The 11,302-nt window shown below is 37.9% G+C and overlaps 1 protein-coding gene across 7 annotated transcripts in view; it reads left to right on the plus strand.

The window, feature by feature from the left end:
- Window positions 1-11,302, plus strand: part of caprin1b (cell cycle associated protein 1b) — a 100,812-nt gene that overhangs the window by 80,070 nt on the left and 9,440 nt on the right. For 5 of the 7 annotated variants that reach the window (XM_037766702.1, XM_037766705.1, XM_037766704.1 and 2 more), the window contains 5 exons: window positions 7,515-7,679; window positions 7,887-7,949; window positions 8,068-8,154; window positions 8,255-8,493; window positions 8,595-8,677. In XM_037766702.1, coding sequence (XP_037622630.1) covers window positions 7,515-7,679; window positions 7,887-7,949; window positions 8,068-8,154; window positions 8,255-8,493; window positions 8,595-8,677 — 637 coding nt within the window. Of the gene's footprint in view, window positions 1-3,528; window positions 3,706-3,746; window positions 3,900-7,514; window positions 7,680-7,886; window positions 7,950-8,067; window positions 8,155-8,254; window positions 8,494-8,594; window positions 8,678-11,302 lie in introns of those variants that run through there. The other 2 variants (XM_037766707.1, XM_037766708.1) reach the window with 2 other exon arrangements.

Raw genomic sequence — 11,302 nt, forward strand, 5'->3', positions numbered from 1 at the left:
CGGCTTGCAGCGTACCATTAAAAACTAGCTTGTTGTCATTAGGCGGTAAAACCCTTATCTGTGTCTTTACACTTCCTAAATGTCAGCATAGAGGAGGTGCAAGTTTCAAGTCTCAATTTGAATGTTCATGTGATGTCATGGGCAACACAGGCAATCTCTTTTTCACTTTTATACCTATCTGAAGGTAGCATTTGGGGAGCAAACAGTTAAGAATGTAGACAACCTTTTGGGAAGTGGTGTCACTCATGTTCAGCTTCCTGTTTTGCCTGTTTGGTACTGAGAGCATTATGGAGTTGAAAGCAGTGTGGAATTTGAGGGCAGCTGGAAAATGAGCGTCAGCACTAAGCAAACAATAACTAAACAGCTATTTCTCTCATCGTTCAGCAAATAATGTGAATTCATTACAAGTTAAGTTCCTCTACTAAATAGCAAGGCCATCGCAGGATATCCACCTGCTTGCTGAGTCATCAGAGATTTTTAAATAGATCTCCTAATTAGTCGTGGGACAAAAATGGTTATCCATACATCATGGATTATCTGGACACAGGCCTGCAGGCCCATTTCCTGAAATAAGGGGACTCTGGACGTATTGTTGACGCTTTGATAGCACGAACTCTGGAACAGCAATAGCAAAGCCGACCACTTCCTGCCTAATCTGAAGTGAAGTGATAATTGGCAACTGTTTCAAAGCCCTCCTCCTAAGCTGTCACAGGTCTACAAAGGTTATTGTTCTCTGTTACCACAGTTTAAATTAGAAAACTGTAAGTTTTACAATGTCAAGGTGTAAAGGTCAGAGGTCAGACGAGGAAACACCCTGGAATTCTTTCAGAAAATGGCCGGTGTCCAGTGTTGTTGTTTGATTGAAATACAGCAGGCTGCGGAAATGAGTCACTCGTTGAAAGGGAGCTTCACTTACCCTCGGGATCCTCCCATAATCAGTATTATCCTCGAAAGAAAACACTTTCAGTGGAACAGTGCAATCAAAAAGCTGTGCAGCCATGTTAACTGCTTCCTGTATTTGGCAAAACAAAAGAAAGCTGGTTTCACATTCTTCTGGCCAGTTTGCTGCCCTTTAAACATGATGGAAAGACTGGAAAAACATATTATTACATATACAGGTCCCAAAGATATTGGAAAAGTTAGATAATCAAATAGGTATTCACTTGTTTTCAGCATTTATTCTGTTTGTATTCATAATGTGCTGTGTTAAAAGCAAGCAATTCATTTTGTCCTATTATGATAGCAAATAGGTAGTAGGTCTACATATTTCAGAGAGGATGCACATAAACTGAACTTTCTCTCTAACCATAGTGTTTTGTTGTTGATGATACTGCTGAACTTTACTGCCATCTACTGGAGTAACGTGGCAGTAAAGAAAGCAGCATTGGCCTGATCTCTGGAACCAGTTTTGTTCATCCATATATCTGAGATTTTCCATTTACTGAAGTGCTTGCGCAGCTCATTATATGATATAATTATTTTATGAATTCTAAATATGGGAAACATTGGAATTGTGTCTTTAAATATACTTAATTTTCTCTTATGAACAGTGTACAGCAGAGTTGGAATCAGGTCAACAGAGATGCATGCGATGCAGATGGATTTGCGGTTGTAAAACTGGCCGATTGATATTTGTTTGATATGTTGAACAATAAATTTAGAAATGCTGTACATCAGGCTTTTAACATATTTTAGGAGCTAACCTCTAAGTTCTTGAAAAGACAATGCAAAAGGAATCTCTACTCACATTTACATGATAACTTGACAACTCTCTACATGCTGGAGTCATGATTTTAGGACTTTAAAACTTCAAACTGATGTTGCAAAAGATAGTACAGTCATGTATTGGCATGACTAAATGTGTAGTGAGTGCAGCTGTGAACCAGACGCACATGCTTTACAGTGGGATGGGACAGCTGCTACAGAAAGAATACTGTATATGGCACACAGGGATAGAGAGAGAGAGAGAGTAGCCTAATAAAAGCTTTTTTTTTATTGAACAAATTCAAATCTACAAACAACATGGCTCATAGATCATTGCATTAGAGTAAAAGGGCAAGGTTTATACAGAACAAGAACAAATAAAATATGTAAAATTATACATGAAAATAATAATAAATTAAATTAAGGGCTAGGGCTGTACCTGTAATTCATATTCTTCTATTATACTAAGAAGTTTCAATGCATTTTTTGTTTTTCATGACTTTAAGGGCTTATTTATGTAAGAAAGAAACACATTAAACCTATAGGTTTCACTTTCATATATTTGGATTTGTGCAAATACAATTTTCCAAGAATGAGAATGTTATTCACCAGAAAGTCATCTTTGTTATTGTCCACGACAAGTCCATAAACAATGACCTTTTGAGAGAAGTTTCCCAGATGATTTTAAGTGAAATTATTGTCACACTCTCGCGTGGTCTTTATTATTATTATCTACTTATTTATTTATTTTTATTGTGTGTGTGTTTTTTTTTTTAATTTTATGTCTGTTTTGTTTAATTTCTGTTTTCCTTTTATGTTTGTCACAGCTCTTTGTTTATGTTTTCGCAATGCTTCTTTTGTATGTAAATGTTTTTGATGTTTTCTGCTGTTACTATGTATACTGTAATTTTGAAATAAAAAAAAAAAATTATGATTTTAATTATATCTTTTATAAGTTTTATTTTGAATGATGACCGAAAAAAAAAGAAGAAGTTTCCCAGATGAGAGCCTAATCAAAGCTAATGATTGAAACCAATAAATGTGTATTTTGTGATGATACTGAAACTACTGATCATTTATTTGTTCATTGTATGTATTCTGGAGCTTTATGGCTTCTGATATACATGACTGGCTTTTCCCAAAGGTTTCTCATCTGGGAAACTTCTCTCAAAAGGACATTGTTTATGGACTTGTCATGGACAATAACAAAGATGACTTTCTGGTGAATAACATTCTCATTCTTGGAAAATTTTATTTGCACAAATCCAAGTATATGAAAGTGAAACCTATAGGTTTAATGTTTTTCATTCTGAGTTTCTTTCTTACATAAAAGCCCTTAGAGTCATGAAAAACAAAAATGCTTTGAAACTTCTTAGTATAATAGAAGAATATGATTTACAGGTATACAGCCCTATAACCCTTAATTTAATTTATTATTATTTACATGTATAATTTACATATTTTATTTGTTCTTGTTCTGTATGCACCTTGTCCTTTTGCTCTAATGCAATAATCTATGAGCCATGTTGTTTGTAAATTTGAATTTGTTTAATAAAATTAAAAAAAAGAATTAAAAAAAGCTAATGATTGTGCAGATTTTCCGACAAGAGGCTGTCGACTATTTTGCCTGATCACAAATATCAACTTTATAATGTTTAATTGTAGCAAAGTAAAACAAATATTAAACAACTGTTAATATTTGCATTTTATAAATCAATATATCGTTATTAATATATGCAAGCTCTAAACTGCTTTGTTTTTGTAGTTTATTTACTCAGGCATGATGAATAACAGCTGAAAACGGAGCTCCGCGTTTATAAAGAGCGTCTCCGTCTTTCGCACCGTCTCAGTTGTCGGTGAGGCCGGCGGGGCGGATCCCACACTACAGTGAAAGAGAGAGAAATAAAGCAACACAACAACAATAATAACAACAACAACTTGGCCGTTTCGTACATCCCGCTATCAAAGCTCCCTCTGTGGATACATACACACCATCAAAAGGTGGGTGAACGCGGAGTCGTGTTGTCCGGGTAACGAGGCTCTCGGGCCGGGCTGCGGGTTAGCACGCGTTGCTGTAGCTACCAGCAGCCAGGCTAGCAACGCGTTAGGATGCTAGCTCAGTCAATGGTCTGCTGCTGCGGACAGGGCCGTTTTAACCAACCTTAAGAGATAACACCGGCGAGCTGACCGCACTGGTAGGGGGATACTGAACCAGAGAGCTGGTAGCCGAAGATACAGCTTTGTAGCTGCAGTTATTATGGAGATATTTAGATATGGAGAAATGCAGGGTTAGCACTAAAGTTGGCCAGTTGCTGTGATGATTTGGGGTTTTGAGGCTCAGGGATGTAGTCCCTGTAGTTTGTTATGCTACAATTGATGTTTATACATGGTTTACACCTTGCTACCAGTTATATTACATACATAATGCACCACCTGTAGTACATAGCTGTTCTGCTTGTGCTATTACATCCCACCTCTACAGATTAGTCCATATATTTTACATGTTTTGTAATCTTTTGTAATCTCTGTAATATTTGTGACATCTGTCTATCTGCAATCTATTTGTCTAAGCCCTCTGTATCATGCATGTAGCTGCAGTTATAGTGGAAATATGTTGATATGGAGAAAAAACGACCTCTCCAGTTTACACACAGTTGGGACTAAAGTTGCTCTGATGATTTGGGGTTTTGAGGCTTAGAGATGTAGTCAGACTGGTGCACTTGTTTTTGTTATGCTACAATTGATGTTTATACATGGTTTACACCTTGCTAACAGTTATATTACATAGATAATGCACCACCTGTAGTACATAGCTGTTCTGCTTGTGCTATTACATCCCACCTCTGCAGATTATTCCATATATTTTACTTTTGTAATCTTTTGTAATCTCTGTAATATTTGTGACATCTGTCTATCTGCAATCTATTTATCTACTCCCTCTGTATCATGCATGTAGCTGCAGTTATAGTGGAAATATGTTGATATGGAGAAAAAACGACCTCCAGTTTACACACAGTTCAGACTAAAGTTGCTCTGATTATTTGGGGTTTTGAGGCTTAGAGATGTAGTCAGACTGGTGCACTTGTTTTTGTTATGCTACAATTGATGTTTATGCATGGTTTACACCTAGCTAACAGTGAGATTACATCCATAATGCACCACCTGTAGTACATTTTGCATTACATGCCACCTCTACAGATTATTCCATATGTTATTGCATGTTTTAGAAGATACAGTTTTGTAGATACAGTTATAGTGGAGATATTTTGATAAGGATGTTCAAAAACGACCTCCCCAGTTTACACACAGTTCAGACTAAAGTTGCTCTGATGAATTGGGGTTTTGAGGCTCATGGTTATAGTCAGACTGGTGCACTTATTTTTGTTATGTTACATTTGGTGTTTATACATCGTTTACACCTTGCTAACAGTTAGATTACATCAATAATGCACCACCTGTAGTACATAGCTGTTTTGCACCTCTACCTATTATTCCATATATTAGATGTTTTACTTTTGTCAATACACAGGTAATCTCTCTGTTATATTTGATCCCTGTGTGTGACATCTGTCTATCTGTGCAATCTATCTATATTTTGTTATAGAGTTTGGACTAAAATTGGCCAGTTGCTCTGATGATTTGGGGTTTTTGAGGCTCAGGGTTATAGTCAGACTGGTGCACTTATTTTGTTATGCTACAATTGATGTTTATACATGGTTTACACCTTGCTAACAGTTAGATTACATGGATCATGCAGCACCTGTAGTACATAGCTGTTTTGCTTGTGCTATTCCATCCCACCTCTAGAGATTATTCCATATATTACCTGTTTTACTTTTGTCAATACACAGGTAATCTCTCTGTTATATTTGATAATCCCTGTGACATCTGTTTATCTAGGCCCACTGTATCATGTTATCTGACGTTATCTCATGTAGAGCTGACTGATTAATCGATTAATCATTAGACACCATCATAACACCGGCGAGCTGACCGCACTGTTGGGGGGGATACTGAACCATGGAGCTGGTAGCCGAAGATACAGCTTTGTAGCTACAGTTATAGTAGAGATATTTAGATATCCAGTTTACACACAGTTCAGACTAAAGTTGCTCGGATGAATTGGGGTTTTTGAGGCTCAGGGATGTAGTCAGAGTGGTGCACTTATTTTGTTATGCTACAATTGATGTTTATATGTCGTTTACACCTTGCTATACATCCATAATGCACCACCTGTAGTACATGGCTGTTTTGCTTGTGCAAAACATCCCACCTCAACAGATTATTCCATATATTAACATGTTTTACTTTTGTAACGACCGCTCCAGTTTACACACAGTTGGGATTAAAGTTGCTCTGATGAATTGAGGTTCAGGGATATAGTCAGACTGGTGCACTTCATTTTGTTATGCTACAATTGATGTCTATACATGGTTTACACCTAGCTAACAGTTAGGTTACATCGATAATGCACCACCTGTAGTACATAGCTGTTTTGCATTATATCCCACCTCTACTGATTATTCCATATATGTTACATGTTTTACTTTTGTTTGTAATCTCTCTGTTATATTTGATCCCTGTGACATCTGTCTATCTGTGCAATCTATTTATCTAGGCCCACTGTATCATGTAATCTGATTGGAAATATGTTGATAAGGAGAAATGCAGGGTTAGCATTAGAGTTGGCCAGTTGCTCTGATGAATTGGGGTGTTGAGGCTCAGGGATGTAGTCAGAGTTGTGTATTTTGTTATAAAGCTACAATTGATGATTATACATCGTTTACACCTAGCTAACAGTTAGATTACATCGATTATGCCACACCTGTAGTACATAGCTGTTTTGCTTGTGCTATTACGTCCCACCTCTACAGATTATTCCATATATTACATGTTTTACTTCATGTAATCTCTCTGTTATATTTGATCCCTGTGACATCTGTCTATCTGGCAATCTATTTATCTAGGCCCACTGTATCATGTAATCTGACTTTATCTCATGTAGAGCTGACTGATTAATCGATTAGTCATTAGACAGAAAAATCAACCAGCGACAATTTTTTATAAACAATAACAATCATTTGAGTTATTGTTTAAGCAAAAGGCCAAAAAATTGCAGGTTCCAGCTTCTCAAAAAGGTTTCTAGTTTCTATTTTGAAATAAGTAAACTGATAAGCTTCAGGATTTGGACTATTTGTCAGTTATAAAACAAGCAATTTGAATACATAGATTTTTCTAGGAATGCACTGATCCAACCTTATCTCTCCTGATACCGGTCACGGTACCTCAACTAGTAACTGCTGATAGCAATAGCTAATCCAAATACCTTTTGCTTTCCTTTCCCCAAATTTAAAATCTGTATACTTTGCTGCATGGAATTTATTGGAATGTTTTTAAGTACACATAACTGAGTTGTGGGCCTGCCAATAATGACATTGACAAAGAAACTGTATCTGCACTGATACTGATGTGGATATGTGGAGTATTCGATCAGAGCATTTCTACGTTACCTGATGGTTTTCAGACCAAATGATTAATTTAACTGAGAAAATAATCGGCAGAATATTCGCTAATGTAAATAATCGTTAGCTGCAGCCCTAATCCCATGATGTTACACTCAATAGTCATTATGCAGCATTTATTGACTTAATGGTCTGTTCAACCATAGTTTTGACAACTCATTAGTCAACTCATGCTGATGATATTAATTTCCAATTAATCTTTTGTTTATTAATTTCTATAATTTCTATATTGATGGAGGCATCTCTTTTACTCCTCCAGAAGTTTAACTTTCACTCTTTAATTTCTAGATGCCCTCAGCGATGAATGCAAATAGGACAGTGCAGTCTGCCAGCCCAGATGTGGGATCCGCTCCAGGGTCAATGGGCAATTTTGCACTCGGTGGACAGTCTGAAGTTATGAAGCAAGTGCTGTGTGTCCTCGACAAGAAGGTCCGCAACATGGAGAAAAAAAAAGTGAGTACTGTGGAGATCCATTTGTTCCAGATCCTTCGTGATAACAACATAACTATAATGTCTCTCTTGTGTACAGTATGAGGCATGACCACTTAGAAGCAATCCATAGCTGAAGTACCCTAAAAAACTAAACCACTGACAAGAAGAATTTATCTATTTTTAATATGTGTTAACAATTTGAACTGCATTTTGGATGTTCTGTTACAGAGTAAACTGGATGACTATCAAGTCAAGAAGGATAAAGGGGAGAGTCTCAATCAGGACCAACTGGTGGGTGCACTGAAGCCTTCATCATTTTATACATGAGCACAAATAATCCTGTAATTCTTATGAAGATGTTACACCCCAGCAATGTGTAACATGTCTCTTTGTCCTTTGCTTTTTTTAGGAGGCCCTCACCAAATTCCAGGAAATCACGAATAACTTAGAATTTGGCCGAGAGTTGCAGAAGACGTTCATCACACTGGGACAAGATGTAAGAATGACTGTTTTTTGTGAAAATAATTCCCTCAGAGTGGTGTCCACCGTGACTTGTAGTAACTTGACTTTATGTGGCTATTGCATATCATTATTAGATCCAGAAGGTGGTGAAGAAGTCTGCACGGCGGGAGCAGCTGCAGCGGGAGGAGGCTGAGCAGAGGAGGCTGAAGACGACTCTGGAGCTGCAGTTCCTCCTGGACCGGCTGGGAGAGGACACCGTGCGGCAGGACCTGAAGCAGGGAGTCGGCGGCTCGCCGCTGCTGACAGACGTAGACCTCGCAGCTTTTGATGAGTTCTACAAGCTAGTGGGGCCAGACCGTGACCAAAACATCAGGTAGGTCTGAGGCATTGATATCTGGGAGAAGTCGAGATGCAAAAGACTTTTTTTTTCGTTTTTAACGAGGGGATCCGTGCAACTTATCTCTACACTTACAGGTTGGTTGACCAGTATGAAGAAGCATCTGTGCACCTCTGGGACCTGATGGAAGGGAAGGACAAGGCTGTGGTTGGAACAACATGTAAGTGAAATGTAACTTGGATCCTACGGAGCAGTAGAGCTCAATATTTTAGTTAATGATTGCTTTGGATAGTTATTTTCAGGGCACACTGCATTTTACAGCTGAATCGATTAATCATTCGACAGAAAATTAATTGGTAACTATTTTGATAATCAGTAACCGAACAACAACATAAAGAGTTAATGCAGCTTTGTTTGAATGCCACAAATTTCTGTAACTCATTAACACAGCTTGCAATTTTTAGATTGTACAGGGCTCAGTTTTAAAGCTAGAGTGATGATACTGGCATCATATGAACCTAGAAAACATAAGGTATCAGTTAGTACCAACCATTTTGGCGAGGAAAAACTGGCATGGCCATTTTCAAAAGGGTCCCTTGACCTCTGACCTCAAGATATGTGAATGAAAATAGTTCTATGGGTACCCACGAATCTCCCCTTTACAAACATGCCCACTTTATGATAATCACATGCAGTTTGGGGCAAGTCATAGTCAAGTCAGCACACTGACACACTGACAGCTGTTGTTGCCTGTTGGGCTTGAGTTTGCCATGTTATGATTTGAGCATATTTATTATGCTAAATGCAGTACCTGTGAGGGTTTCTGGACAATATTTGGTGTCATTGTTTTGTGTTGTTAATTGATTTCCAATAACAAATATATACATACATTTGCTTAAAGCAAGCATATTTGTCCACTCCCATGTTGATAATAGTATTAAATACTTGACAAATCTCCCTTTAAGGTACATTTTGAACAGATATAAAATGTGAGATTAGTGGCGATTAACTATGGACAATAATGCGATTAATTGCAATTAAATATTTTAATCGATTGTCAGCCCTAATTATCGGTTAATTATTTAAGCAATTGTTAAAGAAAGAGATTACAAAAATCCACTGGTTCCTACTTTGCTAGTTCTTTGAGTCTTCTTTGATGGTAAACTGAATATCTTTGGATCTTGGGCTTTTGGACAGACAAAACAAGCAATTTGAAGACTTAAGACTTTTGCTATTTACTGACATTTTATAGACCAAGGATTATCAATTCATGAAGAAAATAACTCTCACATTAATCTGTGCTGAAAATAATTTTTAGTGGCTGTAATTAAAAGCATAATTAAGTTGACATTAGAGGGGATTCATTGTTTAAGTCAGACTGGCTTTATTTAGACGCCCAGCTGGTGGTGAAAATTGTTGGCAGGACATTTTTTTCAGATGGTTGACGACGCAGCAGTCATCAGCGAGCTTTTTATTGTGTTGAAGCTGGCCATAAGTCATTTGTCACATACTATCGAGTAATAGTACCTAGTACCCAAGGCATAAAGTTGATCTAAACTGCACTGCAGGCCACTAACCAGTCTTAATATATTAATGTAGCATGTGCATTGTGTTTTGTTAATGCAGCATGTGTGTGAGGGCTGTGATGTGAATAATCAGGGCTCGGGGATATTGGCGTACTGCATTCTCAGCGATCTGGCTTCAGGACTCGCACTGCTGCATTCTGCTTGGGGGCTGAGCGCTGTGGGCTTATCCTGACTCAGCAGCGGGGCAGGGTGCCAGTGGCCCTGTCGCCTGTGGTTCCACTGGTCAGATCTCTGGAGCCACATTAGGATACTGGTGACCCAGTTCACTGTAGTGACACTGGCCGACACTTTCACCTCAGTAGGGAGGTCTCACTCAGTGACTCAGGGTGATATTTATTCAGGCAGCAGTAGACTTCTTGGCCTGAAGCACGAGGCAGTAAATGAAGTAACACTGACCTGCTAAGCCTGAAGAGCCAAAAGTGGAAATGCCTGAGCTTGCTTAAAGGCTCTTCTAGAGTTTTCTAGTGAATTACAAGTCATGATTGATATAGTGGCGTATTTATTATGTAGTCAGTCACCAATTTAGGATATTTTAGCCCCTATCAGGCCTTGTTTTTTTTTTACATCTTGAATTAATGTTGAAGTTGCCATAGTTTTCAGCTCGTTCTGTGACTGTTATGGAGATTTGACAAAACACATATTTCAATCAGCTTGTTACTCTCGGCGATGTGGTACTACTTAATACACTATTTTCATGTTTGGTTCTTTCACATAAAATATGTTTGTGTGTTGTTTTGTCTGAACAGTTGGGGAAAATGTGATGACACAAATGGTGCCTTCAAAATAAAACTTGTGAGCTTGTGTTTACAACATGGGAAGTCATGTGCAGGATATGCTTGGCGTTCAAATGGTTAAGTGGTGAGAACACCGCTGCTAAGCAACGGCAATATTAATGTTACTGTCGGCATCTAGAAGCCACAGAGGCTAACAATTTAGCAAGCTAGCAAGTGGGTAACATAATGCAGTAAATGCAAAGGCTTAATGACAGATGAAAGGATTAGGCAGTTAAGAATATCAACATTTTCCTCAGACATATTATAAAATTACGAAGAATTACAATACACGACTAAAATTACAATATATTCACTTATCATGTACCGAAAAAATTAACTTCAATGGCATCCGCCATTTGTGACAACGTCAACAAACACGTCACAATTCGTTAACTCGGAGCTTTCAGAAACTTTCCAATTACGAGGTCGTGAATAAGACATGAGGGGGGGGGCGTTCATATGGACTCATCCTGTAAACACGGTAAA

Source organism: Sebastes umbrosus, chromosome 4 (assembly GCF_015220745.1).
Source record: "Sebastes umbrosus isolate fSebUmb1 chromosome 4, fSebUmb1.pri, whole genome shotgun sequence".
Classification (NCBI taxonomy): domain Eukaryota; kingdom Metazoa; phylum Chordata; class Actinopteri; order Perciformes; family Sebastidae; genus Sebastes; species Sebastes umbrosus.